At 35.8% G+C, this 16,093-nt stretch overlaps 1 protein-coding gene across 3 annotated transcripts in view; it reads left to right on the top strand.

Annotated features, from left to right (window-relative positions):
• Positions 1–598: 598 nt before the first annotated feature.
• The window catches only part of LOC113667510 (transient receptor potential cation channel subfamily A member 1), a 35,102-nt gene continuing 19,607 nt past the window's right edge, over positions 599–16,093 (top strand). Inside the window, exons 1-9 of one of the 3 annotated variants that reach the window (XM_089201782.1) lie at positions 599–728; positions 1,012–1,219; positions 11,720–11,828; positions 12,726–12,901; positions 13,481–13,597; positions 14,039–14,147; positions 14,377–14,474; positions 15,064–15,111; positions 15,746–15,879. In XM_089201782.1, the coding sequence (XP_089057908.1) occupies positions 1,019–1,219; positions 11,720–11,828; positions 12,726–12,901; positions 13,481–13,597; positions 14,039–14,147; positions 14,377–14,474; positions 15,064–15,111; positions 15,746–15,879 (992 nt within the window). In that variant the 5' untranslated portion in view covers positions 599–728; positions 1,012–1,018. Of the gene's footprint in view, positions 729–1,011; positions 1,220–5,158; positions 5,612–10,053; positions 10,385–11,719; positions 11,829–12,725; positions 12,902–13,480; positions 13,598–14,038; positions 14,148–14,376; positions 14,475–15,063; positions 15,112–15,745; positions 15,880–16,093 lie in introns of those variants that run through there. The other 2 variants (XM_027183335.2, XM_027183337.2) reach the window with 2 other exon arrangements.

The raw sequence follows: 16,093 nt of genomic DNA, 5'->3' as shown, positions 1-16,093 counted from the left end.
CGATTTCCAGCCCTTAAAACAACAAAATAAATTATTCCATTTAGCCCCTCGTATGTTGGCAGACTTAATCACAGAAAGCCCTTTAATTTACCTTGTAACTGGTGCAAACATTTAAACCTGACATCAAATATAACCTTCAATTTATTTCATTTGTTTTGTTTACTCTTTTTTTTTCTGTTTTTTCCCTTTTTTGATAGCTTGTGCTGAAATTTCCTTCCTTGTAATTAATTGGATATCAGCCTTCCCTGCCGATAAATTTGCAACGTTTTGGGCTTCATGTTTATAAAGCGACATAGAAATATATTTACTATGCGTAAGGTGTAAATAAATAAAATACAACAAAACTTCCGCACACGTATGTTCAGCTCTTACACCGCAAATACCGAATCCGGGTTTGCAGTTTGGAAATCTAATTACGTTTAGTGAGCCTATCAAATGTTTCGGTTGTGTTGTTCATATATAGATTCATTGTCAGCATGCACCTGTTTGGTTTAACTGAATGCCATTAACTTTATGATAATGTCTCGTCTTGTTTTTTTTTTTTCATAGCTTAGTTCAGGCAGTTAAATCATAGAAGTTATAATCGAAACTCTGGGCTTAGTAGAAATTTTGATGATCTTATATTTCGCTCTCACTTTGGAGTTGTGAAAGGCATCTGTCGGCACATCATACGCAAGAAATAGGAATGGTGCTTAAATCGATGAAAATCCACGTTTTTTCAATTTAAGGTTAGCTTTTAAGCGAGTTGTATGAATCTATTTGAATTGATTTCTTTTGACTAGTCATTAATTCAAGGTAAGGGCGGACTGACACGATTTTCTAACAACGGACCCGCAAAATTTGCATTGCTCTATTGTCCTACTGTCGCAGTATTTGTACTTTGAAAATTAACGACCACACGAAGTCGAAATTGGTCAGAACGAAATTCGTCCGCTCGCCTTCACTGGTGTGTTCTCAGTTTTAATGGGAAAATATCGAAACTTGATTCCGAATAATCATCTGCAAAATTAGTTTTGTTATGGAAAGGTGCGAGAGAACCAACAAAAAGATAGCTTCGATTTGGAAAATGGAAAGCCCTATGATGTTGCTTACACCGGAGAGTTCCGCAAATATTGGCCGAGATATGGAAGGAAAAGGCGAATCTCCAGAAGCTAGCCCGCCGATGGAGGTCGGCAGACGAAGGGGCTCCAACTGCCGTCTTCCAAGCTTAGCAACATTGGTGAGAAATTCACTTATTATATAACTACTTTTTGAAAAATCAATATGAAGAACTCTACAGACGGAGAAGCACGCATTTTAATTGTTGCAAGACTACTCTCTGACGTTCATTCCAATCAGAGATTTGTCAGGAAGCGGATTTATCTTCATTTATCATTTTCGTTGAGTGCTTTGTGTTTTTTTTTCTCTGAGCTTGCTCTGCAAAATGCTCATTTAAGTAGTGAAATAAATTAATTTGTGTGAATATTATTTCAGCTACATGTTACGTATGAGGCTCAATGTGCCTAAGTTGCCTCTTTTTTTAAACCCTTTGTGAATGAAAATTCGCAGTGAACGGTCACGTCATAATCGCAATACTACACCATAAAAAAATTGTTTCATGTGTTTTTCCAAAAATCATAAACATCGCATTATGTTTTCTCTTGCCGCAAGGCTTCTCGATCAAAATTCAGCCTAAATCATTTTCATGATCATACGAGTGAACAGATCTTCGACAATTTTTGGTTTCGTGGCCATTACAACTGGATTAATGACAAGAGGAAACACCTCCGCGGCGAAAAGGACGGAACCTGGCAATTGAAGCAGGAGGGTTTTAAAGAGCTACGATAAGGCCATAATTAAAACTGGCCTCAGTGGTTTCGGTGGAAATACATTAAACTTATAACTGAAACATGTAGATTTATCTGTTTTTGCAAGAAGAGGCTTCCTAAGCTGTGTAAAGAAAAGGCAGACAGACCTCAACGGCTGTATTTGAACTTAAAAACAATGTCGCTTTCCGTGCAATTTTTTTTAAAAAGCTACTCATTGAAAAAAAGCTTTATGCGATCAAAGAAATATTTAACAAATTTATAAACAGCAGTTCAAAAACCAAAAATAGTATCCATTACATTTGCGCTAATTTGTTAGTGTAAAAGCGGTTTATCGAGGATGTGCCCCGGAAATTGGAAGGAAACATGAATGTAGCGAAGATTCAAACAACATTGGCCTACACAGAGAGGTTTGCTTACGCTATGAATTAAATTTTTACTTGAAAGAAGGAAAGTTAACCAATATTCAGTAAAAATTCCTTTAACATGCAAATGCTTTGTTGGTTGCGACATGCATATATGTACTTACATCACTTCGTTCTTTTAATACACGCTGTGAGGAGACAAGATAGAAAGATCCTTTACATAATGACCAATATGAATTTGAAAAGAATCTCATAATCAAGGTAAAGCTGGAAAAATTTTGCAAAAGCAAGGGTTGTTTGATTTAATATCAGGATTTCTTTCAAGGAGAGTTCCTTTACAAAGGACAGGGAATGGTTTGACCAGAAAAAAAATTGCAGTCTCAGTACAAGACATTTTTAAATTTAACAGTTTAGCAATCTCGTCTCTTAGACTCGTCCGCTGCTTTTCGAGTCTTGATTTATTGTTTTTTTCGGAACTTTCTCGCACAAGTGACCTTTTAAAGATGATGATTGTCTCCAACCCGATAATCACAGGTTAACTTGAAAAAAAATCACATAAAGACCAAAGCGCAAAAGTTTTCTTAAGAAACCACAGTGACTAAGACTGCCGTCGTTCTTTGTTCTTCAAATCACATGATGAGAACTTCCCAAAATCGTGCCTTGAGTTTTAACGGCTCAAATGGATTCGGGCTCGCCGGAAAAAAAAATACAACCATGTTACAAAGTATTGCAGCTTAACCTTTCTTTTTCCAGATTAGTCAGTGATAAGTTACGGAATTTGTGAACAACTAGTAAGCTAGAAAACTCTTGAAGAAATGGATAAGTCGTTTCGTAGTTGGCCTGGCGCCGTGGTAATTTCGACGATCGGTAATCACCTCGCTCACTAGTCTTTGCAAAAGTCTTATTCACTCAACTTGATCGAACCTTTGTTGATATATTTTGAATTTACAATTTTAAAATGATACGTAGAGGATTAAAACACATAAATTATTCTCAATCGGTTCAGATTTGTCATTTGATCCCAAAAAACTCTATTAATTTCAACTGGTCTTTTGAGTTCTTTGACCCTTCCACAAAAATTCCTCGCTTAGAATTTTTAGTTATCCGTTCCAGTTGTTAGAGGTGATTTTTCAAGTATAGCTCGGAGATTTTAAGTGTTGTATCAAGACAATACCTTGTGGCTAATAAGTTTGTCTGTTCCTGGATTAAGTTTTCAAATTGAGAGAATAATTTGATTACATGTTATATACTTTACGGACCTAAAGAGGTGAAGGCTGGGTTGTCCCTTATTGAGATACGAGACTCTTACTAAAGTGGATAAGAAAGATAAACTGGGCGACTTGGTGGCTCAACGACTACCTCACGTTTTCCTTGAATGATAATTTTGTTTTATCGACTGGGTTGATAATGTTTCAAAGCTGACGTTTCGAGCACTAGCCATTCGCTCTGACGAAGAGCTAACGCGTTGATAAAACCAAATTATCTCGTTATTCTACCCCACCGACGCAGCACTACAGTTTCGTCAAAAACCTTCCCCCTTTATTTACTAGGTTCTTTCCGTTTAATTGAAAAATAAATGAAAAAATGAAAAATAAATTAAAACCTTTGATTGAATATAACTTAGAAAAGATAAATATGAAAGGATTTGAGTCCTTTAGTCATGTTTCAAGACTTTTCCAGTTTAGCTATGTCAAATTATTTAAACATTTTGTGACAGATTTTAGAGAGTTCGTTCTAATCTCTTGTCATTCTCGTAAAAAGGATGAAAAGTTATGAGACTGATGGAAACATAGTCCTATAACGATCAAATTAAAAACAGCATATGTTGTTTTCCACATTTTTAATTCAAGTTATTTGAGAATTCGCTCACACATCGTCCAAATCAAGCTGTTAAGCTACACATGTGGTCCTATTGGAAATTTTGTTTTTCTGACTGTTGGGGTGTATTTCGGTTCAATGGTTGAGTCGTTTCACAGTTCGTAGGTGTATGTTCATATCCTGGCCACTTGCATTGCTTTCATTGTTTATGAAGTGTATTTGTGAGTAGAATGTATAATTTGTATTTATTTAGAATAAATATACGACCGACTTAGTGTGGTTTTGGCCAACATCAAAGAAAAAAGGTTAGAGCCGTTGGACTTCGTTTCAATATCACCTGGATATCTTTTCGAGAGAAAAGTGAAATGCACTACACTGATGCTGCAAAAATTGTGTCAAATTCGTTTCATGTAAATTACTTAATTTATCTAATTTACTGCATCGAGATGATATCAGAAACTTCAAGTTATTTCGTTTATTTGTATTCCTAAACCGTGGAATCATGTAAAATAAAGAACTTGACAGAAACTAAACCGTTAACTTGACTGTAAATTTGGAATACGTTATTCCCCCTTGATCCAGCGTAATTTCATAGCTTACCAAAATTTAATTAATCAAATTCGGCAAATAAAATATGGCAGATAAATTAATGCACGAATTAGATCATCTTCACGTAATTCTTACATTTACATGTATCCAAATTGGATCTTTTGTGTGGTTACAATTAGCATGTTTCAGTGGTACCTAGCAAAAGATTTCTACATTCATTTATTAAAAATGTTGAAACACCGTATGGTAAATTTTCCATTTGCTTATCAAATTATCTCCTTTCATGATATTAACTAATTTTTCATATTTTGTGCTTATTTCCCTCGTTTTACGTTTTATTGTAAATGTCAGTTTTTCTTATCCAAGTGGTACACATTCATAAATAAAATCGTGAACTCACAACATTTACTGATTGAATTTTTATTGGCAATTTCATTTCTTTTGGTATTTACATGTAAATCACAAATAGAACTCAAGTTTATTGTCAATCAACTTCGCTGATACAGAAATACAATTTCAAATATTCGTATCATAAAGCAAGGGTAGCCTAATTGAACTCCTTTTCGTAATGGTTATTATTATTGTTATTTTATAAGTCTGATCGACTGGTTTAATTTTGACATATTGCTTTGTTCAATGCGGAGCTTGATTTGAAACACATCAAAATGCACATGAGGTTATATGCATTATTCATACTTCCGAAATTAGTGCATTTTTGTGAGGAGAAATTCACTCCATGATAGAAGATATTGATCGGCAGTTTTCTTTCCGCAAGCGAAGTTCGACTATTTTGTGAGAAGACACGTTGCTTTTACTCGCTCAAGTATTGTCAGACTACACAGACTTCGCGCGAAATGAGCAAGCAGCGTTGAAATCAAGATGCAATCTTCCCTGGGGACGTCTAGCGGTTTGAGGGTCGAATCTTTTTTTCCCGCATCAGAGAACGAAACAGACACTGATAGCGACTCTGGTGCCTTTTCAAACAATCGAAGTCGAAGATCAACAAACGAAGAAGGAAATCGACTCTCTACACCAGAACTTATTCGACACGCGTTCAATCTAGCTGTGATAAAGGTACGATTAACCATAACAAACGAACTGAATCAATCGTTTAAACTCAGTCCATGACGGTGATCTCAAAAGCTATAATTTTAAGTGGTGGTCAACTGATAAAATTTCATTAAATCTCCTTATTTCTTTCAGGTTCTTTCGAAATTTCACATCGAATGAATTTTATTTAAGAGCTAATTTCATATTTTCATCTTTATTCCTGATCTATTCCTGTTGATTTTGAATGCGCACTTAATCAGCGCACCTGCAATAACCTTTTCGTAATAACACAAAATTTTTTGAATCGAAAGACTGGTTAGCGCCCTAATTCTCACATTCCTTGCATCAGCACATCATTTTTTAGCACTTTTCATATTATATATTTATTTTTTGTGAATTTCCCCCTTCATACTTAGCTTATATTCTTTCCATCGTATAATATTGCCGTTATAAAAAGTGACTCTCTGCCAAGGGTTTTCTTCTTAATTTCCGCTATTTCCATTTTAAAGATTAGTGACTCAATACAACAGCCTTTATTAGACAAAATCCGGAAAACTGTGCATTTTCAATAACGTGGGTTCACACATTTTAGTCTTAGCTGTCGTATAATTTATGTGCTAGACCTAAAGCGCACTTAGGAAAAAAAAAAACGAGAACTTAAAAAATTGCTTCTTGTGGCTTTGTAAACGACTCTATTGTCTACTTGAAACATAGTCTGTCCCATTTTCATAGAAATTTCATCTGAACCATCTATGGACAATCAATCTCGTTTTACGTTATATATTGTTTAGTACAGGTTACCACCAACTTAGAAAGAACAAGTCCGTTTCACAGCTGAATCATAAGTGTTTTTTTATTCGTTAGGCGGCAAAAAGCCGTCAGCTGCAAAGCTTACTGTAGTTATTGAGATAAGAAACGTCAAATGCACAATTTTTTATCTGCGCCTCAAAATGCATAAACAACGCATTCAACTTTCAAGATTCTTCAATGAGATCGAATCAACGCTTTTAGAATGCGAAAATTTAAGTGACACATTTCTTAAGGATTGAATCAAAGCAAAAACAGACTGAGACAAATTGTAGCATGCTGTGACGGTGAAAAATCAATTACAGATTCATTGAGCGACAATTTTCGTCATAAAACCTAAGATATACTTATACGCTTGGAGTGACTTCACAAAATATGCTAAGTATTTTACATTTGTGCGCGCAGTTCCCGCAAAAAGCAAACCGTAATGTGCTGTTTGCTGAAAAAATAAAATTTTAAACCAATCCAAGACTTAAATCTACTGCTGATCCATAGAAACAGCTTTGAAGATATATTTCCAGGGCATAAAATTATCCTTTTTTTTTTATTTCCAGAGGCATAAAGCTGTATCCTTTTGTTTTCATTTGATTTCATAAGAGCCATAGAAAATGAATAAAACTCCATAGGGTTTTTACATATTGCTCCGACTCCCGCTCTGCTTTAAAAAAAAATTTGGCAACTTAAGATCATCTCATAATGTTACATAATAATATTTTTGACGCTCGTAATTTCTCCTTAAAAGATCAGGTTTGGTTTTCCTATTTTCCCTTTAATCTTAGCGGGTCAAATTCAATTTACCAAGGTCATAACAATGCAAGGAAGTGAAAAAAATTGTAATCTGGCATAGTGAAAATACTGTTTCATGAATTTTTTGCTAAAGATATAACGATATCGTTTGGATTAATTCATAGGTTACCGAAATTTTCATAATGAGAAATTTAGAAATATGTATGGCTTTTCTGGTTTGGCGCTTTGTTTCAACGCTATCACTTGAAACAATATTCACTTGCCTGCCAGAAATAATCCGGTTTACAAGTGTTTTAGCTTGAATGATACATTTCTTATCAGCAAAAGCGAAAAGAAAATTTTCCAAAATGGCGGACGATTCTTTACGTACTTTGTGGAAATTTATATTGAGAAGATTCTAGTTTCGTTTGTTTTTCAAACAAACTTAAGAAAAAATGCGATAGTTCCTTGAAATATTTTGAAGATAATACGAAAATTTTTTGATAATTAATGGAAAAATATATTTTAAAGGTGATTTTGCACGTTATTTGTCGACATTAGCGAAAAGTGCGTCTGCATAACATTAATCTTACTTAACGTTATCGTTAGAAATTGAACTTGTTTTAAACACGCGACATATAGTCAAACTCCAATGACACGGTTTTAGCTGTAAGGGAGAAATGCTTGGTGTGAGTGTTCATTCAGGAACACTACTATGGATTTTGCAGCACTTTCATCAAATATCAAGTAGGATCGTTTAAATCTCTTTATAGTTTATAAATAAAGAACTTTAGATTTCTTTGTAATTATCTGAAAAAATGTTATAGATTTCTGCTGTTCCCGTTTCAAGGGAGTTGAAAAAGTGACTTAGAATTTGAACTTTTCCTTTTTATTTGATTTTGCCATTCTTGGTCCAGTTTGGCTATTTCTAGCAAGGTTATGACGTCACGAGTCATGTGACCAAAGCGAACCAATTTCATTGGCTGAAATATTTCTTTTTCTCCTTTTCTCTTTTCTCAAACAACGTAAAGAAACGATGAAGATAAATAAATTAATTCATCAAATTCCTTGTTTAAATCTAATCAGTTAACTTATCTGATCAAATGATACCAACTGATGCTGATGAATTGCTAACGAAAAGTGTCGTCAAATAAAATTCAAGCGGGAGTTGAAGCGATCGTGGCAATCGTTGTGCACATGCCCCAAACATCTTGGTTTATTTCTTATCCTCTTTCGTGTTTTAGAATTTTCGACACGTCCTTATGTGGCCGTTGACTTTGTTTGGTAAACGTAATTCTTTTGTTTCATCCATTTTACGGCTTCCGACCAACAGGAAAGACGTAAACAGATGTTTTCAAGTTGCGAGCGTGATCAGTGTGGCTGAAAACTAACCGAGTTCACACACTCGTATACTACCTTGAGCGAACATCATCGACCTAATAGCATACACTTATTACAACCCGTTTGATATCAAATATCTAAGTATTTCTTGGATAATATCGTTAATTTTCGATGGTTGAAAAGTACTTTATCATGTTTAGATTCAGTTCGTGATCTTTTATCATTTTCGGTTATCATACAGTCACGTCATATTTAATGTGTCTCTGTTTGAATACTTTTTCAATAGTTTACATTGATGCACTGTAAACATTGTTTCGTGGAGGACGTGAAATTATGACTTTTTTTAGCGCACACGGCAAACTTTACATTTTATTATAAACCTGTAGAGACTTAAACAGGGATGAAACAGAGATTAAACTCTCTTTTTTCAGTTTTTCAAAGCTACCTGTCCGTAAGCCATCACTGAACTCGAGCGGAAACAAGTGGAATTAAATTGGGGAAAGGATTACTCTTGCCTCATGCGCATCTTTAAAAATATTTTAAAAAGTTTCTACAATTTTATCGGGACTTTGTCAATATTCTATATTCTAGTCATTTCGTTTTCCTTTCCATTCTGGGGTTTTCTCCGATGACAGCCTACTTAACGGAGATATAATCTTTAATATTGAAAGGCGCTCAAGGCGCTCCGGCAAAAGCGCTTTTAATTTGAAGACAGATGTTGACGGAACTTTTCATGCGCCTTGACAGCTCACTGCACTATTCTAAGACCTGGTTCTTTAATTTGAAACAAAATTATTACGTGGATTTAGTTGTAGGGAGAAAGAGAATGAACAGTTTTTAGAATAAATTTCTTTTGCAACTGACTTTTTTAAAGGAGAATTGATAAAATACTCTTTTCTGAAACCAGTTTCGCTCTGATTTTTATTGTCACTGAAACACTGAGGTGCTATCATCCTAAATAAACATAATCACTATTTGCCTGCTTTTGCTGCAATAGCTTTAGGTATACAAGTCAATCCTAAAGTGACAGATTAATTTGTTTGCTAAGAGACGAATGATCACTAAAAACAACTGAAGTTCTTCTATAAATTCTCACGGATTATTGCTTCTATTAAGTATAGTCCAGGAACAGATAATAATTTGTTTCTGGTAGATCATCGCAGATTTGACTTTAAGCTTTGAGGCCGACTTAAATTAATAAAGACGGTGTTTTTCTTTTTCCAAGTAAACCGCTAAAAGCTTGCTATTTACCCACCATTTTTACCAACAATGAGATTTCTGTTGTACTAGCAAGTGTCATAGGTTATGTTTTATTATCGAAACTGAGGTGATCTTTTTTCAAACTAAGGTTCTATTTTCTCCAACTGTGGTCAGATCACGTATAACACTTCAGCAAAAGACATTTCTTTCTTTCAATGGCAAAATAGCTTAGAGACAAAAACTTTATTTTCTAGTATATCAAATTCATTCAGCTCCACTGTTCTGCCAAAAGAAATTTTGATATGCTAATTTCCGTCCGATGCAAGTAGTTAAGAGATGCAAATATGATGTGTGAAAAGTAAATAAGAAAATCTGCCTCTTCTCGATTGGTCATGTTTATGAAAAATGAGCGTGCCTAATTTCCGCACAAAAAAAATTTGACGGGTTTCTCCGAAGAAAACGCTTCTTGCCGGGAGAAAATGTCTAAGCTGCGTACAGCGTAAAACACACACAATCTTTCCTCAAGTGAGCAACACCATTTTCAGATTCGGAATTGAAAGGAAAAGACGAGGATATAAGGGATAAACTACGTGTGAAAAACGAGGAATTAAGATGCTGGATTTAGAAAATGGAACATGCTCGAGAACGCGCACTTCAAGCTACGATGCGAGAAACGCGAGGGAAGAAAACTGGCAGACTTTGGCTCACTTTGTACATTTTCGGGTAATTTAAGGTTTTTTTTTTTTCATATCTTTGTTACCAGCATATTTGTTAGCAGTTTTTATTGGGGACCCTTCAGTTATTCGAAAATCTAGTCTATGTTTACTTTGGATTTTTCGTTCTCTGTCTCTTTAAGGGCTGAAACTATCCTAGAAATGATCACTATTTGTGAAGTGATTTCAGATTAGTGATATAGAGAACTGAATAAAGAAGAAATAAGGCTAACGGACTTGAAAGAAATTTTTCTTCCCGCCTTTGCTTATGGCACAATTAATTGATGTACAACGCGGTTAATTGTGGTAGCTAGGAATGTCAACGGAAAAACGAAAAGTTATCATTCAAAGATTCATTTGATTTTAACATGATGAAAACGAGCTTCTGAAAATTTTAACGGAATGATCCAAGACTACTTTGCCGTTAAAGCGGCGGATGAAAATATAAAATATATGTTTTTCCTGTAATTGCTTTACATCCGTTTATTACAAGGAGACTAAATGTTTAGCGGCATATTTTGACATATGTAACAGTAATTTTTAAACACGGGAAGGACTGATGCTTCAGAAATAATTCATCGTCCCTTTTACTAGTATTTTCTCGCCGGCTCTTTTCGATTACACTGAATTAGAATAACAAAATAACGGCGACAGGTGCTTATAGAAGAAGTCTCGCCGATAAACTGTGTTCGCCATTATTCATCGGTGTGAGGCAGCTGTTGAAAATTAAGCTGGGTGTTTGACGTTTACATAATTATATTTGGAACTGTCAGAAGGGTTGAATATATTCGCTTAGTACTCAGCAATCTCCCGCTGATTTGCTATAAAAAAGCGTTTAATGGCTAAAAAGGTGATTTAATAAACCAATCTAATTTGGATGAAGGAGACTGAGACATTAAGGTTAAAATGGAAGTCTAAATGACTTTTACCAAATCGCGAATTTCGCGGGAGGTCTACGCTCTCTCACTTCTCGCGATAAACCGGCAGCTTTGTTTTGGTTATTTTCGTTGTATACAGGTTACGCAGAGACATGTTTGAAATATAAATAATGTAGTAGAAATTTACCATTTTTATGAAAAACGACCACTAAAGATTTCCTCTGGCCTCCTTCTTTATCAATCATATGCAAAAGCAAAACCGAGATTTTTGTTACTCGTGTTTACACACGACACAGGCAGTGTGAGTGATTACTTTCACTTTTGGTCAGCTTCTGCTAGTATTTCAGTTGCTTTGTTCCGTTTGGATCTTGAGATTACACGGCCCTGGTTTTCGACATTCAGTCGTAAACCGCCCCATGACTTGTTCCTACAGAATAAAATTTTTTTTAAAAATTTCAACTTTGCAGGGAAGAATCAATTTACGGTTTAACAATCGAGATCATCATGGCGGGCTTCATAAAGCTGTATTGAATGGGAAGGAGGCTGACGTAGAGCAACTTCTCTCCTCCGGAAAAGGTAACTGAAAAAATTGTAGTCTAAGTTATTGCTTATCTGGATGGGCTGTCGATTTGATCGCGAGAGACAGGTTTGTCAAAGTAATGAGCCAGCTTTGGATGAAAAAGGATCTAGTTAAGGTCGGAGACGAGGTAAAGCAATCGCATTGGACTGCGGGTCGAGAAGTTGACGTCGCTGTGATGTGATCTTCAACGAAACACTTGACCTTCAATGTGCCTATCTCCACTGAGGAGCTTAAAAAGGTACCGGCGAACTGTACGGGGAACCTGACAAATTTTACAATCCCATCCAGGGGGGAAGGGTGGGGGAAGCAATACCCTTACCTGCGGAGTGATGCACATGACTCAGGAGCAGACTACTTTCATTGTTGAATCTTGCAAAAGGTCGAGATACGCTTTGTTTGTAAATTGATAAACTTCAAGTTCTTTGTCAACTTCTTTCCCCTTAGATGTAATTTCCATCGAAAACAATTATAGAATGTAAACTTTGTGTTTGCAGAAGTTACATCAATTTGACTGGGAAGCTGATTTTGATGCATTTTGTGTCGTCAAGTGAATAAGTGTTATTGAATCAGGAATTAATAAATGCAATCAATCATAGTAATAACAAGAGCAATTGCTAACCTGCTCTACCATGATAAATTATCATCTCACTGCTAATTTTCTTATAAATTACGATTGCCATCTAAACCAGTATAAGACTTAAAGGAGCTTAAATCGGTATTTTTTATGTAATGAACATTTCAAAGAGCAAAAACACACTTCATGCTCTATTTGCTTATTATGTTGCATTGGTTCTTGAATAAAAAACCAACTGATCTAGTCTGGAGAACTCAACACCTGAGAAATAAATTAAGAGAGGTCTTTGCTTCGTTTTTTTGTGTTGATGTTTATGCAGACATAGATGCGCATGACGAGTATGGGAAGACACCACTGCATTGTGCCGTGGGGGCTCAGAAGCTTGATATTGTTCATTGTCTTCTCCGCTACAAACCTGATGTGGATGCTCATGACGACAGAGATGACACAGCGCTACACACTGCAACAAGGACGGGAAACTTTGATATAGTACTGGTGAGTTGCTCTACATCTGAGAGCGTTTTCTAAATTTCAGGCTTCTCTTCTGAAATTGCTAAAAATTGCCGCTGACCTGCAAGGACCATCAGTATCTGGGCAACTGCCCACCCAACCCTTCCCCTTACCCAACATTAACCCTAACTTGTTATCAATTGACTGTTGTTGGGTAAGGGGAGGGGAGGGGTAGGTGGGCAGTTACCCAGATACTGATATTGATCCGGATCCCAAGGACCTTTGCTTTACTTGATTTTTGATTCGCAGGTCAAATGAAATTCATTTCATTACAAATTGTGATCAGATTTTTCCACGGGGAAGAAGAACCCTCCAAAATTTTCCTTGCTTCGTAGTTCTGTTGGCATAAGCGCTCAAATAGTTTTTTTTTCTAAGACTTTTTTCTACACTTGCTTAAATTTCGGCCCACCAGCAAGAATTCTTACTTTTCTTGAATTTGACGCGTGGAATTTTGGAAATGAGTTTTTAGATTCAGAGGTCACCGAAAAGCCGGTAAATGCGTTTCTCCACGCACACTATGCTGAAAATTTAAATGTTAGATTCTTTCGTTACATGACTATGTAGGCGTTGCTGCGTGAAGGGCACGCCAACCCAAATGCTGTGGGAAATTCCGGATGCAACCCGCTACACATTGCCGCTCATTTGGATCACGTGAACAGCGTCGCCATCTGTAAACTGCTGGTGAGAGACTGCATGTCGTTAAAAAAAGGTCAAGTAAAATTTGGTGACTGGGTTGATTCACCGGGAGATGTACATTAAAATACATAAATGGTTTGGCAGGTAGAAATGTTTTCAATTGTTAGATAGAACCTTGCAAAAACAATAGTTCAAAGACGGGAGACCTTTCATTTTATTTAACTGGAAATTTTCTCGTGAACTTTGATTTCGAGATTAAACCCATTACTTACGTTGAAACTGTTATCGAGTAAGTTCAGTACAGTATTGCACCTTGACATCCTTTCTTTGAGTTAAAATTACTCGATTCTTTTCGGTCAGAGGTTTAAGTTCAAGAAATGTGCCTATCACAAACAGCGAACAAAGAAATGACCTACCTTCCGATCGCGACGCGTAGTCGAATCCATCTTCATTTTATAACCTGTGTGTTTTGTCTGTGTTTTGCAGTTGCAATACAATGCTAAGATACTAGCACGTGACCATAAGAATATGACACCTATTGCGCATGCTGCCTTACACGGCTGTTATGACGTCATGGTCTGCCTCTTCCATTACTGTGAGTAAATCGTATTCTAAAATATATCTGCGTTCTTTTTCCAGATTCTCTCTCAGCGACGCTTTCGCTGCTGTAAACAAATTCTTGGTTCGTGTGATCCGATGCAATAAACCACCATGATTACAAAGTCACTGCTTTGTGATTGGCCGATAAAAATCGATCAATAATGTTAGTACTTCTTTTTTCAGCGAATGCATTTTCTCAATTCTCAAAACACTTTTCATTGCAGCAAAAGGTCAAGGGATTTCACGTGATGATGTTCTCTTGCATGTTGATAACACTGACAGTACATTGCTTCATCTGGCAGTAGAAAGTGGAGTCGCTAAGGTGGGGAGGGAGTATTTTCCTTTGTTGTTGTTTATCCTCTGTAACTTTAATTTTTTATCGATTTAAGTCAGGTTGGGATGAGCAGGTGGGCGAGGTTAGGAGGTTTTTTTTCTTGTTTTATTTTTTTCTTTCTTAAGTAATATTTATTTATATCTGACAATTCTCTCAGCTTTAATAGATTTATCCATTTAACTCCATCAAACGAGCACTTTGTGTGCTGATCTTATTACTATAATTGGAAAATGATAATTAAAATTGTTATCATAAGTATCATTATTGATGTTATTGTTACTAATTCATAAACAGTACAATTATGTAGAGAATTTTTATCAAATGTTTTATTAATAAATTTTTATTAATAAGTCATCATGTAATAACTGATAACTGAGTACAGAAGAATAGACCATTCCTTTAACAACTTTTTGTGTATTTCATTATTAACCGGCTTACGAAAGAGAGTTTATCAAACCCTGCTACCAACAAACTGTGGTAATTAGCTTAATTTTTTACCCATAATAACGCGCAGATTCTTTAGCTGAAGAGCCAAAGAGCTTCTCAGGCTTTGATAACTCATTTATTTTCACTACAGGTTGTCGAGCTTTGTCTTGAAGAAGGAGCAGGACCAAATGCAGTGAAGGTAAAATTTTTATTTACTATAGGTATATTATCAGAATGCTTTTTGAATAAGTGTTGTTGAACGACGGCCAATCGCAATGAAGGTCAGTTAAAAACACAGGCGGCGTTTGAGATTTAAAAGAAAAAAAGTCGTAATTAATTATCAAGGTTTTTGTTGTTACTGTTGGTGCGATACATTCATACTTGATTGTATGGTGGAAATTTCTTATTAGTTCTTTAACTACATGTTTTAAGAAATAGATTGCCTGTTGACGTGCGTCTGTTCAGTTATAGATCAAAGATTTGTGAAAATTTTGTAAGAATAAAAAAGTGGCACAAGAGGCGCAGCTAAATGTTTTAGTGATGCTCTTTCCTTATTTTGACGCGTTTTATGATCCATTTTATGAACAGAGGCATGGCAACATAGAGACTATTGTTTGATGTAAAAAGGAGCAAAAAAATATGATAAGTGACTTCATCTACGAGTCTGTCCTCCAATAGATCATCAGTAAAAAACCAATCAAAATGCTGCATGATTCAGCTAATTATACGAAACTGAATAATACCGCAATAGATAACAATAATTCTTATTCAAATAATTTTGATCTGTGCAGAATTTATCTCGACTCTTACTTTGTATATGTTTCTCTATGCAGTCATCTGATGGCAGTACGCCAGTTCATTTAGCTTCCTCATACGGGTACATGGACATCCTTGATATTTTGATGAAGGCTGTGGCATTCATACTGGATCCGCCTCCTGATCAAGATGGAATGTTGCCCATTCACAAGTAAGCACTCTCGCCTTAAGTGTTCGTCAGTCATGCCGTAAGCGCTAGTTCATCCAAATCTGCAAACGATTCTTGGGTGACACACTGATAAATTTACCCCTCGGTGAATGTTTTCCTGAGTAGATAGATTGGCAAAAAGACTTTAAGCGTCTTTAGGTACCTGTTACAGATTCACATTACGTTGAACATTTTGGCAGCAGGCGAAGAAGCTACG

This window comes from Pocillopora damicornis, chromosome 3, assembly GCF_964200805.1.
Source record: "Pocillopora damicornis chromosome 3, jaPocDami1.2, whole genome shotgun sequence".
NCBI lineage: Eukaryota > Metazoa > Cnidaria > Anthozoa > Scleractinia > Pocilloporidae > Pocillopora > Pocillopora damicornis.
This window is presented reverse-complemented; position numbering and strand designations above follow the sequence as displayed.